The sequence below is a fragment of the Corvus cornix genome, chromosome 1A (assembly GCF_000738735.6).
Source record: "Corvus cornix cornix isolate S_Up_H32 chromosome 1A, ASM73873v5, whole genome shotgun sequence".
Classification (NCBI taxonomy): domain Eukaryota; kingdom Metazoa; phylum Chordata; class Aves; order Passeriformes; family Corvidae; genus Corvus; species Corvus cornix.
Genome location: NC_047057.1, coordinates 52,734,881 through 52,750,647, shown reverse-complemented (window position 1 = coordinate 52,750,647; position 15,767 = coordinate 52,734,881). Strand labels below are relative to the sequence as shown.

Sequence of the window (15,767 nt, the reverse complement as noted above, 5' to 3'; positions counted from 1 at the left end):
CATGCCACTTTCAGTCCTGATTAGTAAGGGTCAATTAAAAATTAATGTAAAACCAGAAAGATTTTTCTATCATTAAAGGGCATGGCTATTTACTAGATAATTATCTAGCAGGATTTCTAGAAACATTGATGCAGATGAGATACCTCATTCCCATAGCATGTCATTCACACTGAGGAACAGAAAACAGCAATCTTGGTCATTAGCGTGCTTTGGAGCTGATTAGTTCTTGTTTGGATCTTAAATGTAGGTTGGGTAAGAAGCTGAAAGAAACTGAACTGCCACGGGAATAAAAGATGCTATCATTTCATACTGCTTCCTCACACCAACAAGCTTCACTTTTGCACTCCAAAGCTGATACTCTTGGTTTCATCCCTGAGCCTCTCTCAGACCCTTAGGATCGATTGTACAAGGTCAGTCAGATGACTGAGGCAGACAGAGCTAAGCAGAAGGAACTTGTCAGCTGCCTGACAGTCTAAATGAGAGCTGCCAATTGCACTGCTGAGGACAATATGTGTCAGACAAATTGCTCTGATTTTTATCTTCAGTAACTGAGCAGGCATGGACTGATTTCTGTATGTAAATAATTCCCTCAATTCTTTTGTCTTCGCAGAGATAGTGCATTCAAGTATTTAAGTAGAGACAAAGATTAAAAACTCCTTTGTTTCAGTTTGTGTACCTGTCTCACCCTAATGAAGTACTCTACTTACCAGGCTGTAGACACCATGTCTGGTTTCTCCTTCGTGAACAGTCTGCAAAAACTTTTAATAAAAATCACAATAAAGATTACGGCTGAAATCTGCCTAAGAACTCAGCAAGCTTCTGATGAAAAAAAAAAAAAGTCACCATAATTGGCTTGCACAGGTTTAACACAGCCATAAAACCACACTGTCTTCAACTGACCATCCTCAGCATAGAGTACGTCTGAAAAAGAATTTTGTCATTGTCTTGCCTTGGTCCTGCACAAGATTCTCCAGTCTACAACCCACAGAATAATTTCTTTCACTTTCAAAAATTTAGAAACCTCACTGGTTAACAAACACAAGGCAAACAGTTCTCAAACACGATAGCAAATATAGAGTCTACCCAACCTGAAGTCCAGAAGGAGCACTTTAATTTCCCAAATATCTCTGCTGTTATCACAGAACTGGGACTGGATTTTTCAGTTCCTTCTTTGCTCCATTGTTTCTAGTTACTCTGCAGTATACTCAAGAAGAGGTAGGGTTTCTGCAGCTCAGTCAACAGTGTCAAATCAAAACGGACTCAATAGCCTCAAGATTTTAACCCTTCCTACACACTGATACTCCATATGGAAAATCACCTCTTGAGGGAAAAGGAATATAAAGCTTATATGGTTGATAGAAGAGATATATTGCCAGGAATGCTTAAATAAAACAGCAAATGACACGGACAGGAGTTTGCTAAATGACATAAAAGCAGATGATCTCTCTCCACAACTACTGGAAATACCCACAGAATGAGAAAAACTTCAATAAGTTCCTGTTCATGGTTTCCTGCAATCTGTGTTGAAAGTAATGCTATCCACTTCCCAGCTCATGAGGCAGCCATCAATCTTGCTCAGTGAAATCTTCAAACAGAATTCCCAGGAGGAAACGGCAGCCCCTACCCCACAGGTTGTACCTGTGACTATGTCTGGGACACTCCCTGATTTTTCAGCAGCTTTGCAAAAGCTTTATGTTACCACAGCTTTTCCTAAGTGTGGCTTTACTACTGATGCCCTTCATAAAGGCTTTCAAGGCCTTGGAGCAGGGTTGCCAGAGAACTATTAATCTACGCCAGGCTGCAAAATAAATAGCATAGCTGTAGTGCCTACACAGAATCTGCTAACAATGGATAACAATGTTGGGAGGCAGTTGTCTGACGAGCTGATGGAAAAAAACATTGTCCCTGTTTTGATCCATTGAGTTAATGTTGCTGACCTCTGTAACTGCCCTATCCTAGTACCCGAGCCAGGACTATGAGGATCATTTCTATCAAAGTCCATTTAGCAAAACAAAAATCAGTGTCCTTGTTCTGGCTCTGCCCTGCACGCTGCCCTCACAGCTAAGAACTGTGGGGTGCACTTAAGCTGGTTGCCAAGGGACGAGGAAAGAGTAAGAAACACTGAGACACTGAACAGGAATGCAGCAGGCATTACTTGTCTGGAAGCTGCCCAAATTCAGAGCTGAGTCCATGATTTGCATAGGTCTGTTCTAAGATTTCTTCTCTGCTTTTCTCCCCGTTGTTTGGCTCACTCATCAGTCTCTTCTACAACCACTCCGCTCCTTTCAGGGAGCTGACAGTAGCATGAGGCACTCTCAGCCTGGGCAGCCACTACCCTGGGGTCACACAAATTGCAGTCCTGTCAGATTCCTAAGAGGTAGATGCAGTAATCTCCCTAAGAAGAAAATGACCCTCTTTTTATTACCCAGAGAAACATGATTTTAGTCTGCTAATGAGAAGATATCAAACTCTGACCTTGGTGTGTCACTTCAAATACTTTTGCTCAGCACAAAACTCCCAGCAATTTGGTATTGTTAAAAATATGCAAATCCAAGGAAAAACACAGTGGCACCTAAAAGCGTCTGAAGCAATCGGGCAAACTCCAGGAAAACTGCTGGAAGGTCTTTTGTGCCATACAATCAAGATTTTATTCAGAAACAGAAAAGTTAAGAGGTACACGAGCAAACTCCAGCCACTGTTTAAGGGTCATCTGCAGCCAGCCAACCTGAGATGGTGTAATGCAGAGTTCCACTCACTGTATAGAGCACCAGCATAAAGCACTTTAAAATACCTTCTAGGAGTAAAGCTGACCACCAGCAAGCTGCAAGGACTTAGCAGGTTCTCTCCACTGGCTTTTATTTGAACCTCCTCCTCCATTGGCACACTTCAAATGGAACTTCAGACTTCGGCACTTCATCTCCTGATGATACTCCAGCCTTCATACCCATCTCCTTCTCATTCCCCACTTTATCCCACCTTTCAGCGTGACTCTTGTCATTCAAAATATGACCATCAGAAGTTAATATATACACACATATATTTATTTATACATATTATAAACCACATTATTTGTAGTGGCAAATACATGAAGAAAAATAACAGAAAAGTTCCACTGGCTCACAGCTTTATTACCACACTCATCTTTCAGGAAAAAAAAAAATCTATTAGGTATGTAATTGAACCAAAGAGACCTTTACACTTTATAGCTCTCCTCTGCCATGGGACTTGGTCAACAGGACTACAGCTTTAAATTTCAAATTCCTCAACAGAACCCACTAGGGCTTTCAGCAGTGTTTTACAGCTTTGGTGAAACAAGTTCTATTGGTTGTGTTTCAACACTGACCACGAGGGAAAGAAACATTCTCAATAAAGTACTCTGAGTAGAGAAACCACATTGTCTTCAACAACCGTTCCAAGCTACTGACAAAAAGCTTTCATCACCATACTGTGTATTATCTTAACAAATTAGACTTAAAAATAATTCACTATTTCTGATAAGAGCAAACTATGCTGAAAGTCAAAATTCTTCTGTACACAACCATTTTTCCAAGCCTCTAAGCACACAGGTTTCCTGTATTAATTTGACAAGTGCCCTTCCCAGCCAGAGGTCAACTTCATATATGGCTATTGAAAGTCTCCTGCCTGCAGACTGAGACAAAATTAAAATGGTGGAGAAAACCTGTAACTCATCAAATAACAGCCCTTTTTTCTAGAATGATGTGTGAGGGAAAAAAATAATGGTGGTGTTGAGTCATTTGTAATTTGCCAGACTTGAAAGCAGAGGAAAATGGTTTAGCCTTTCATCCTAATTGTTTCCTAGGAGATTTTCCTGCTGTGTGGAAAATGTGTCTAAACCTTACATTGTGTGGAAAACGTGTCTAAACCTTACATTATAGCATGACTCATAAAGTTCAAAGGAAAAATTCACAGAATGGCAGCAAAAATGCTCACTTGTAACTGGTGTAGCTGGTTACCTAATAATGGCTACAGTCAGCTCCTGAGAAACTGAACCACTTCATGTCACACAATCACTTCAGCTTGTGCAAGCTACTGAAAAGGTGGTTCTGCTGTTAGCACCATGTCTGCAGCCGTGGGCATTCCACATACTAGGGAAGCCTCCTCCTCCCTTCCAAAGGAGCACAGACTAAGATGCCACAGAGCCAGTGGGATAACAGGAGGTGGCTGGGACAGTCACCTCTTCACTCTGAAGGATGAAACAGAGCAGGACATCCATGGCTAAAGGGAAATGGTAATGATGTTGAGGCAGCAGCATGACTCACTTTGGATTCAGCCCTCTTCAAGAGAGAGCAAAGAATTTCTGAGAAGCACAGTGCTCCTTACATGTTCTCCTTTCTACCTCTTTGCCAATTCCATTGGCATCCCCCCCTGCTGCAGCAACCCACTCTTCTGGATTTATCCAGGATGTGGCCCCATTTGATGATGACTGCACAAGCACTCCTTCAAAAACGGTAGTGGCAAAGGGTGCAGCTTCTCAGGAAATCCCTTGTTGTAGTGTTTGTCAGTGAGGACCCGTAAGTTACACCAAGCTGATTGTAATGAGCATCAGCTCTTCCATTGTTCAGCGAGTGGTGCTCCAGCTCAGCAGTCTCCTTCTTTCATCGCCTTCAGTACAAGCCTCTCCTTTCCACTGAGGAATTTATTGACATGTTGAAAACAGAGGATGGCTGCCCTTCAGTTTGAGACATGTCTGACAGCCAACTCCAAAATGAATGGGATAGTTTCAATGGCCATGTTAAGATGCATAAAGGAGATTTCACCTGCAGCCCAGAATAAAGAGTTTTTTGAAGTTTCAAGTCTCCTTTTTCTGATTGGGCCCCTAGGGGCTGAAAGAAGCCAGCAAGCCTGTTTCTACAGGGTTAAGCAATGTGTATAGGGCCCTAATAAGCACTTGTACTTGGTGGTAGCTCCATAAGCTAGGTCTTGTGATTTCACTTATTTTTTTAGTATTATATTCCTAGAATGTACCCCAGTTTTCTTGCATTAATCTTTGTATGGAGAAATGTGATGCAAGCCAGGTTTTATCATGAGAAAGAAAACCAAGTTCAGAGAATATGCATTGTTCCAAGTTACCTCTGAATTTACTGCTTTTAAAAATTCAATGGAATTCATTAAACAAAGCAAAAACCTGAAAATTTTTTTGCTTTTTACATTATTCCCCCACTCAACATTATACTCCTGCCAAGTGTGCATTTCCAGGTTCAAGACGTGGGAAGGGCTTTCTTCCAATTATGACACGTGAAGAGGAACTAAAGCCAGTAAACTTCAGTTTGTACCACTTCATACATTTGGCGAGATTTTTTGCCCACAGTCGTTGTACCATTATCTGTGAGGTGGTAACTCAGCAGTCTGGCCTAGAAAAATGTGGTTCCTTTATAAAACTAAACACTCTCGGGGAAAGCATCCTCCTTCAGCCTTTCCCCTTGTGCATTTCCACCCTCGCCTACAGTTTAACACCCAGGCAGGCTCTCCCTGGCAGTTTTGGCTACAGAACATCGCCTCACCCTGTGCTACACTGAGGACGAGGAGGGCAGCGGCCCAACCACCCTCGCCACGCGGGGCTGGGCAGCCCGGACACAGGAATAACACCCGCCAGTAGCTTATCCATCGCAAGGGAAGCAGCTGAGGAGGAACGGAGCAGTTATGAGGCGCAGGAGCCGCAAGGCAATCACACCGGCAGCAATGGCGGCTCCCGCACCGCCTGTGGGGGCGCGCGGGGGCGGCCCCTCCCGCGCACAACCGAGCGCCCAATCATCGATCGCGGCCGGGCGGGGCCGCCACCGCCGCGCAGGCCACAACGCGGGACGCCGAGACAAGCGATCGGGGGCGTGCCGCGAGCCCCGGAGGCGGGGCCGCGACAACCAAAACAACGGCCCGGCCCGGCAGCCCTTGCGCCCGCGCCCCGCCGCCACCTTTCCCGGCGCCGCTGCCCGGCGGGGCCCGCTCGGGGCGCGAAGTGGGGGCGGAAACCCCACCCCGTCCCGCTGCCGCCATGAAGCTCCGCGTTCGGCTGCAGAAGCGAACGGCAGCCCTGGAGGTGCAGGGGGCGGAGCCAACGCTGGGGGAGCTGCGCGCGCAGCTGCGCCTGGCCCTGCTGCCCGCCTGGGGGTACAGGTAGCGAGCGGAGCGAACCATCGTGGGGGGGTGCCGGAGGGGGGAGGTGATGCCGGCCGTGCGCGGCCCGGGTCGGCGGGGCCGTACCACGCGGTGCGGGGGGAGGGATCTGCCCCGCGGGCGCGGTGCTGCCCCCTGCGGGCGGGGCGGCGCTGCTGCGGCCCGGCGGCGCGTGGCGGGGATCGCGTGTCCGGCCGCGCGGCGGTTCCGGCTCGCGGAGCGCCTGCCCCGCCGGGGGACCAGCGCTGCTTCCCGGCTGGGCGCTGCGGAACGGGAAGGCAAAACTTCGGGCGTGCTCCGCTGTGAAATGCTCGGCCAGAGCTGACTGAGATTTCTGCGCGGTACTTATGTTACAGAATGCTGTAGGGTCTCAGTTTTGCACTTCTCTCCGGCTTCCTGGAGAATCTCGGTTTCAGTTTCGTAAATGTTTTATCTGTGAGCAACTCACGGCATCCTCCGTAGGAGAGTAAAGCCTGCAGAATCGCTTTAAGAACCGCCTGTAAAAGGGGAGCGTTTTCTGATGGTGGCTGAAGAGTTTGTATCACAAACCTTTAATTAGGTCCGACGTGCTGGTGTTTCACTGGTGATTCACACAGCAGTGTGGGCTGGAGGAATCTGAAGTTACTGCTTGTCTTGCTGCAGTGGGTGTATTTTATAGCTGATACTGGGTAGCTGCTTCCCTGCTAACCAGTTTCATTTCTGGGGGTTTTTTTTTTGGCCTGAAGCATCTTATTTTATTACCCTCATTTGCAGCTAGCATTCTATAGGACAGCTGCTGATCTTTGAAATTAATGTTTAGCTCGATGGGAAAGCAAGGTGGTTGAGCCTTCAACACTATTTATTTTTAAATAATCTGAGGCAGTAGTTATTTAGAGCTCGTTTTCCTAGCTGTGATATCTTCTATTTTGAAGGGCACTTGTTTGCTTTCTTTCATAACTGTTTTATGAGCAATTTCTGTAAATGAAGTTTTATTTACCAAGCAGCTACAGCAACTTAGAATGTACTTGGCAAGAAATGTGGGGAAATAATTTCATACAATCTTTTTCCTATCTCTATCTATTTCACTATTTCTTTAACATATAGGTAATTAGTAATGGATTAAGCCGCATGGCACAATACTCTTGTAATATACAGTATGCATTTCTAACTGTAGAATTATAGAGCCATTAAGGTTGGAAAGGACCTCCAAAATCATCAAATCCATATTCGACCAATCACTACCAGATCAACTAAACCAAAGTACCAGTTGCCATGTCCAGTGGGTGGCTATCCAGGGTCAGCCAACCATGTTTCCTTACGTTTTTGTTTTTTTTTAATTATTTTGCAGTTCTGATACCACATTTTCAATAACATTGAACAGAAAAGATGCTCTCACAGAGGATCAGAAGACCTTAGCTTCGTACGGGATTGTTTCTGGTGATTTGATTTGCTTACTACTAGAAGAGCCAGATGGACAACCCAGCCTACCTCCTCCTCCACCTCCTTCTGCTCCTCCACCACTTCAGAATGGTCATGAGCCGTCCACCTTGACCCCCAACAAAAGTCAGGCCAACAGTCCAAAAGGAGAAGGGCAGAATGAGCAGTCTAACAATGAGAAGGCTCAGGTGGAAGTTCAAGAGAGTGATGAGAGGGTAAGTACACGAGAATTTTCCTGTACAGCACAGGGCAAAAAAGAAGGTATCCTGTTGTGTCAGTTGCTGTACTACATAGGAGATAATCTCTTCAGAATATTTGGCTCCTTATATTTGTCTGATATATATTCAGTTATTTGAATGGACATTCATCTCTATTCATTGTATTTTACTGTGGCACAGAAGCTAATTCAGAGAGCTCAAAGTGTTTCAGGAGTAAATGTTTTTGCTGGAACATACACTTAAGGAAGTAAGGATTACATTTCTTACCTGCCTCAGTGCTATTTTCTTGAGGAAACTGATTCTAGATGGGAGCAGATGCAACAGGCACTGTCGAAGATAGGCTCTTTTTCTTACCCCCTTTCCTGACCCTTCACTTAGGTAAATCTGTTTACAGGTTTCATTCTACTTCTTTTAAATAAAGTGTCTGTGTAGTTTTGTCAGTTACTAATAACAGGCTATGATTTTGGTAGAATAAAGGAAGCTACAGTGAAGCCACAGCCCTCCTCAAGTGGCAGCAGGTGCACTCCATTGATTGATTTCTCCCCACCCCTGCTTTTTAGGCCTGTTGTGTTTGTTGGCAGCCCAAGTTACCATTTTGGTTACTTGCCATGCATATTGGCTAAGTTCAAATAAATGGTGATAGTACAGTGATTAAATTATTCCTGTGTATGTTGCAAAAATTCAGATGAAGGTTTAATATATTATGATCACTTTGTCTTTAGTTAGTATATGCAATAAAATAACACTCTTTCATGAAGGGTTTGCATTATAAAGATTAAAAAATACAAAGGCTACATGTATAGTTCCAGTCTCCATCTGGAATGCTAGAATATGGAGGTATAGTGAATCTGTACAACTTGTATGGGAAATCAGGCTGGAATAAACAGATGTTTAATGATGATGTATATAGAGGTGTAATTTCTGACATATGTTTTGCTTTCCCCTGAAGGCAGGATCCAGCCTAGAATTTCCTTCTGGATTAGTCCCAGAAGATGCTGACCTGGAAGAAGGTACAGGTTCCTATCCCTCTGAACCCATGCTGTGCAGTGAAGCTGCTGATGGTGAAATACCCCATTCCTTAGAGATGCTCTACCTTTCTGCTGACTGTACCAGTGCCACTGATGCCTTGATCGTTCTGGTTCATCTTCTCATGATGGAAACAGGCTATGTACCTCAGGTAGGTAGGTGCACCACCAAACAGCAATTTCTGGGTCAGTGTGGGGAAGCTGTGGAATATACAAGATGCATCTGAGGATCTGCTTCTGCCTTTGTATATATCAGTTGGCTGCAGGGGCTGCTGAAGGATCAGCTTCTCTAATTTCCCTGACCAGAAAGTCTTCAGGCTAAAGATAGAGCAGCTTCTAGGTGTGGAAGAAGAGGCCTGTACCTGTGTTTGTTTTGGTCCTCAGCCTCACAGGGACCCAGCTGAACCTCCTGCTCCTGCCTTACACTATTGAGCATGTGCTGATGTGCTTAGATTGTAGCACTTCCCCAAAGTACTGCCTTAAGAGTCAGCGTTGTCTCAGTGCTATCCTGTCAAGTGGTGCTTAATGAGGCCGAGGTCTGCCAAAGCACTGCCTCTAATTCCATATTCAGCTAAGTGTCATGTTTGTCTTTGGTTCTACTAATCTATAGAGGTATCATACTCGAGCACCTATGGCAGTAAGTCTGTACGAAGTATGGATTCACTTTTTCCCTTTGCATTTGCATTTTATGTTTACTAATATGTGGCTGAATGTGCAGAAAAAGACTTGGTCTTGGGCAGGTGTTTAGATTCTCGTATTTTTTCTTGCAGTGAGGCTTACTAAGCACATGTGGGTGTCAGGTTGACCAATACCAATTTAATAAATATGCTAAGTTCATTGCATCCCCCTAATTTGAAATACTGTGTAAAGAATACATTTGCCACTGGGGATGAAGTTTGGTTATGTCAGTGAGCAGGCTTGGAGGTAGGAAGGATGATTGCCCTGCAGATTTAAGAGAAAAGAAAGAATCTACTTTCACTTGTGGTTACATTGTATCTGTATCAGTTCCTCTGAAATTCCATCTGAGCCTCTTCATGCTGAAATTGAAAGCCAACCTGTTAGTTGACTCAGATTTTCTAACTAACTTCAAACTATGATTCTAAAGCCCTGTCAAATACTGTAAGTTCACAGAAAAGGTACAATAACTTTTTTTTTTTTTTTTTTTTTTGTGCAGCAAGTTAGTTATGTGGAATTGTCAGAATGTTGGAATGGATGGATGTGTCTCAAAGAAATAGGTGTGAGTGCTCACTGAACGTCCTTTCCTATCAGGACGAAAAATTTACTGAACTTCACTTAGATTTGTTGTTAGTTTTGGGGAAAATAGTGTAGAATCAGACATATTCGTAATCACTGTGTCATAATGTGCATTAGGACTGACCTAAGAGTTGAATTGCAAACATCATTCTGCCATTTCCTAACTTCTAATCCTTTTCTCACCCCTCAGCATTGGCACATTGCAGAAGTATGACAGTGTGTTTGTTACCCCTTTGCATTTTTAGGGGATCGAAGCCAAGGCAGTCTCTATGCCAGAGAAATGGAGAGGGAATGGTATTTATAAGCTACAGTACACACATCCCCTTTGTGGAGAAGGTTCTGCTGGTTTGACTTGTGTGCCTCTGGGAGAGCTTATTGCTATTAATGGTAAGTCAGTAATGTCTTTATCCTGGATGCACATTCCTAAGTATCACCATTGTTTAGGAAGAGAAAACTTAAGTGTCCTTTGTGTGCTCTGCTTTGAACTACGCCTTTATTACTTGGGTTGCTGAGGTGCAGGAGTTGCCACTTCCTGATGCTGAATACTCTTGGCATTTCTAGTCTCTGTGTTAACTGTTTATTTCCCAATTGTTGTAACAGATTAATCCTTAGGAGATTCACCTGGCCTTTTCATTGCAATATTGTAGAAATATGTTTGTTGTCTAATTTCACAGGAGCTTTGGTACACATTGCCAGACATGAAGGAAGTAGATTTGCATCAGCTACAATGTTTTGGCTTCTTTTATGTTATTTGCAAGACTTACAATTTCAGACTATGTATTACTTCAGTAATGAAGTGGTCTTTGTTGTCTCACTGGATTTTAAATTCTGAAATGTCTTTCTTTCTTATATTTGTAGCAACATTAAAAATCAATGAAGAGATTAAAAGTGTTAAGAGAATCCAGCTATTGCCATCATCCTTTGTTTGCTTTCAGGACCCAGGTATGTCTGAGCTATGATACTCATAGTAGTAAATTGAAAAGTAAAGAAGTGACACAGTGGGTAAGAATATGCTTTAGTAGAGCACCAGATAGGTACAGAATAACAAAAAAGAATCAAAATGTGGTTACCATTTGGGTTAGTCGTAACCTTGTGGTAAGAGGAATTCGGAGTGTAGCCATTTACTCATACTTTGTTATTAGCACAAATTGTATTTCTTGGATTAACAAGGTAAGGAAAGAACCTCTCAAAGCTCAGTTTATCCTTTGGCCCATATGCCTGTTATTTATGAGGTCTTAAGCACATGTGTGTGTGGGAGACAGAGGAGTAGAAACTCCTGCAATTAAAGGAGGCTTTGATTTACAACCCTGGAAGAGACTAGGTCTGGCTTAATTGACAGAGATTTGTGGACTTTAAGCAAAAGGATTACAAACTTGTGTTCCTATCATTACAAGTAAAATTGTACACTGGGTGTTTTGGTGAAGGGTTTTAAAATATAATAGTGTGATTTTATATAGTTTAAGAATGTAGATGGTATAAGAGAGACAACTGTGTGTACGTGACATGAGAAGTTATTGGTCAAGACATAGCTGCATTGCAGTGAGAAGTGCCACAGATGATAGGTCATTAATCTAAAAGTGTCATTTTAAGTATCTATTGGATTAGAAAGTTATAAATTATGATGTAACCCTAAATCTTGTCACTAGTCACCATTACTCGGAGGTGTTGTAAAATCTCACTCCTCGACTGATGCATTTGTTATTTTAAACAATAAATTCGTGTAGTTGCATAGTCCCATCCCTTAAAGTTATTTTCCTCCGACATGTGAAAGTGCGGGAAACGGACATGTGTGAATCTCTGGGACATCAGTGCTGGGTGATATCCCCTTTCTGCCTGGCAGCTCAGGACTTCAGAAGTTGATGGTACCTCCACTCTTGTTGTGGCACCATAGTTGTTAAATTCTTTTTGTCAGGAAACATGTGCTGACCACATAGGTTTCTCCAGAGTGGCAGGATTAGAGGGAAGACTAAAGTGAGGGAGGAGAGAAGGGCAGATTGATGTAGATCCTTGTGAGCACAGACCTGACCACCCTTACATTCTCAGAAGGATATGAGCTGCTTTATTGGCAGTCCAGGCTGACTCAGTTTCCTATGTTCTGTGTAGTCACTGATGTACAAGTCTAATTGAAAGGCTGTAGAAGAGCTGAGTGCTGAAATGTGTCCAATACACCAGTAAAGTCTCCCGGCTCCTCTTTCTTCAGGGAACAGAAAAGAAAAATACTTCTGTCAGAGAAATGAAGCTTGCAGGCTTTTAGAACATAGGTTTATGTAGGGCAGGAGCTTTGAAATATGACAAAGGAAGCTCTGACACCTTCAGAGTCAGTTTCTTTGCAGAGAACTCAGGTCTCTCCCTTAATTGTGCTTTTTAAGGCCAAAGGGAAAGCTTAACCTGACCATGGAACTGGTCTCTAGTTTGTCAATGATTGACTTGTTGCAGGATAGTTACTCTAGCAGCAGAGCTGCTCCCATCAAGACCACAAGCAGATTGAAGTTGTGCTAATAAGAAAACTGTAATTCTTATGTAATTTTTGCATTATAATCTCTTGAATTTAAGCTTTTTCTCTCCCTTCTTTGATAGAGAAGGTTGCAGGTGTTTACAAAGATCTTCAGAAATTATCCCGTCTCTTTAAAGACCAGCTGGTTTACTCTCTCCTGGCTGCTGCCCGACAAGGTGAGAGAAAATATTTACAATTAGATATGGTACTTAATTTTTGAGGATGGAAGGAAGGGGGTCTATCTAAAGGCTTGAAGGAAAAGTGTTAGAAACAGCTGTTCAGTGATAAGCATATAAAGAGTAAACACAAAGTAATATATACATGGTAAAGAAATTTAGCATTAAAATATTATCTTTAACTCAAAAATATTAATCTTTGTAACTCAGAAAATGTTAATATAATTATGGTTTTAATTTTGATTGCTTTAGTCTCACTTCAGAGATGGAAATGGAGTGGCTGTTTTCCATGCATAACGATGAGGAAATCCTACTACAGTAATTTTGTAGCAATAGTTCTTGAGTTTTGATCTATTTCTTTGTCAAAACAGAAAAATTTATTTAGCATCATATTTGGAAGTCTGACCTCAGGAGTGGTCTTATTAGGAACTGGTCATTGAGGGCTTGGAGAGGATGGTGGGAAGTAACCCAGTGTTTGTAAAGCAGCAGGAAGCCAAGCTTTGTCTGCATAGTTACTGCCATAAAAGGTCTCAGCTCTGTATTCTGAATTCAGTGGAATTCCCTCTAGACTTCAGTGCATGAAGGTTTTATGCGAGTCATGTGCCCTGTATTTCTGGTTTTTTGCAAGCTCATGAAGTTGGGCAGGTCTTTTTTTTTTCTTTACTTATTCCTTAGCTCTGTAGCCTATAAGCACACTTTGGTGTGTGGAATGTTTCTTAGGTGTAGTGCTCAGTATAAAGTGTCATTTGCCCTATTTTGTGCACCTTACAAGTGTAGTTAGAGTTGTAAGAGATCTGTTTTGCAATATCACAGTAGTTGCTCAGAAAAGTGATGTAACTCAGGCATCAAAGGGAGAGGATGTAAGGGAAAGATTATGTTCTTTTTTCTTTTAGGGTCTTTAGAGATAGAACCACTACCTCAGTGGTGTTGAGTTTACTCTATTTTTTCTGAACTTACTTTCTTCTTTCTCTAGCTTTGAACTTACCAGATGTGTTTGGGTTAGTGGTCCTTCCTCTTGAGCTCAAGCTTCGGATTTTCAGACTTCTGGATGTCCGTTCCCTCATCTCTCTCTCTGCTGTTTGCCGTGATCTCTACACAGCTTCCAATGACCAGCTTCTCTGGAGGTTTATGTATCTGCGGGATTTCCGAGGTAATGTCGAGACACTTCTTTTTCTGGTTACATTCCCCTGTTAACAGAGGGATTAGGTCTGACAGGTTTTGATAAGAGGCTCCTCAGGCAACCAATAATGATGTTTAAACACTGTGAGTAAATGCAGTTGTTTGTGATACTAACCAGTACAGCTGGTCAGGTGTGATTCAGCAGGATGCACAGTTTTCTGCCAAGGAAAATTGTTGGCAATCTTCTGAGCCACTACTGCTGCTCCATGTGGTTCTTCCCATTATGTGGTGCAGGCTTTCCTTGTTTTCATCTGTTTCCTTTGCTACCTTGGTGTATTGGCTACTGCATATTTTAGGAAGTGGAGGGAAGATACATTCCTGCTTCAATTTCTCACAAGAGAGTGAAGAAACAGAGGTAATCAAGGGAAGCGCGGTCAGAAGGCAAAGGCAGGGACAATGTTTCTGGGATTTCTCTGTTTAATAACATTTGGAAATGATGCTTTACATTGAATGGGTGTGCAAGTAGATTACCTATTGAATGGACCTGGAGCTTTATATTTTTTAAGATGCATTATCTTTATGAAAAGACATATTGACCCAAAGTGGTTTTTTGTATCTTGGTTATTCTTTGAGTTCTGACAAACTGCAGGTATCTGTGGCACAAGATCTGTTGCTTTTTGTAATTTTTTGCTTCTCTTTGTAGATCCTATTGCAAGGCCTCGTGACACAGACTGGAAAGAAGTAGGTGGCTTTTTTATAGAATTTCTCTGAGATCAATCTTAGTTTGAGAATTAAGTATAGACTTTGGGAGACAGTAACTTTGAGTTAAAGTTTAGCTTCAAAGTGTGGTTTTCTGTGTGTGCATGTTGGTCAGACCAGGTTAAAGGAGCATCAACAAGTTACATGGTGCATGCTCAAATTGTGTGTTAAGAAATCTTCCAAAGATGCTGTGCCTGGTCTTTGGTGGGCAGGGGAATTGCTGCTCTGGGTTTTCAGACTGGTGAGGAGTGCTTTTTTGAAAAGTGCTGTAAAACTGAATGCAGGTGCTGAAGCTGGAACACTTAGCTTCAAGATGCCTTTTTTTCTGTCTGCAGCTATACAAGAAAAAGTTGAAACAGAAGAAGGAGGCCCTGAGATGGAGGCACATGATGCTTCTGCCCCCTATACCTCATCCAATCCCCTTTCATCCCAACCCATTCTATCCTAATCCCTTTCCACCCAACCCATTCCCATCAAATCCAATCTATCCCCCAATGATCATTGGGGGAGAATATGATGAGAGACCAACGCTTCCATATGTTGGAGACCCAATTAACTCACTCATTCCTGGCCAGGGAGAAGCACCAGGTCAGTTTCCTCCATTCAGACCACATTTTGACCCAATTGGCTCCCTGCCTGGAGCAAACCCCACGCTTCCAGGACGAGTTGGTCCCAGTGACAGGTTTTCACCTCGACCCAGCCGGGGCCGCCCCATGGACATTCGCCGTGCATTCATTTGATCGCTGCTTTTTCCTGCAGGGAGTTTTGTAGTTGCTGAGCTTGCTTTCTAGCTGATTGCAAATCCCAGGCACTAACATCTGCCTTCAGATTGTCTCAAGAACATGTGTGCATGGTAATGTCCCAACTACAGAGGCTGGGTTTGTTTTGTGCTCTGGTAGTGCTGTACCACCTGGCACTTAAGGTCTGTTCCTCACAGAGCTACGACTTAGAGCAGTTTGTTCTGCTTCCCCCCCTCCTTGCCCTTAATCGTCTGTGAAGTGCTACTTAGAGACCAGGATACTGGCCAAATCCTTACTGCATCAGATAAAGAGCACTTTAAATACTAACTCTCTACTTGTCTGTCTTATTTGAAGAGTTTTACTAAATTGCCAGGATGAAAGGTTTTGTTTAAAATCTACCCAACTCAGTAATAGTCTTTATTAACAAAAAAGTT

General features: G+C 43.0%; 2 protein-coding genes across 2 annotated transcripts in view; one reads left to right on the top strand and one right to left on the bottom strand.

Moving 5' to 3' along the window:
• Positions 1-5,773, bottom strand: part of LOC104696507 (BPI fold-containing family C protein-like) — a 28,578-nt gene extending 22,805 nt beyond the window's left edge. The window contains exon 1 of the mRNA XM_039571089.1: positions 5,693-5,773. Coding sequence (XP_039427023.1) covers positions 5,693-5,773 — 81 coding nt within the window. The remainder of the gene's footprint in view (positions 1-5,692) is intronic.
• A 237-nt stretch (positions 5,774-6,010) lies between these two features.
• On the top strand, positions 6,011-15,660 carry FBXO7 (F-box protein 7). Its single transcript, XM_039571250.1, has 9 exons — positions 6,011-6,132; positions 7,460-7,763; positions 8,716-8,943; positions 10,291-10,432; positions 10,904-10,987; positions 12,623-12,715; positions 13,689-13,865; positions 14,538-14,575; positions 14,929-15,660. The coding sequence occupies exons 1-9, from the start codon at positions 6,011-6,013 to the stop codon at positions 15,331-15,333; spliced, it is 1,593 nt and encodes a 530-aa protein (XP_039427184.1). The 3' UTR covers positions 15,334-15,660.
• The last annotated feature ends 107 nt before the right edge of the window (positions 15,661-15,767 follow it).

Coding starts and splice junctions, on each gene's coding strand:
- FBXO7 (XM_039571250.1), top strand. CDS start 6,011: ATGAAGCTCCGCGTTCGGCTGCAGAAGCGAACGGCAGCCCTGGAGGTG. Junction 7,764..8,715: donor TTCAAGAGAGTGATGAGAGG/GTAAGTACACGA, acceptor TTTCCCCTGAAG/GCAGGATCCAGCCTAGAATT. Junction 10,988..12,622: donor TGTTTGCTTTCAGGACCCAG/GTATGTCTGAGC, acceptor CTTCTTTGATAG/AGAAGGTTGCAGGTGTTTAC.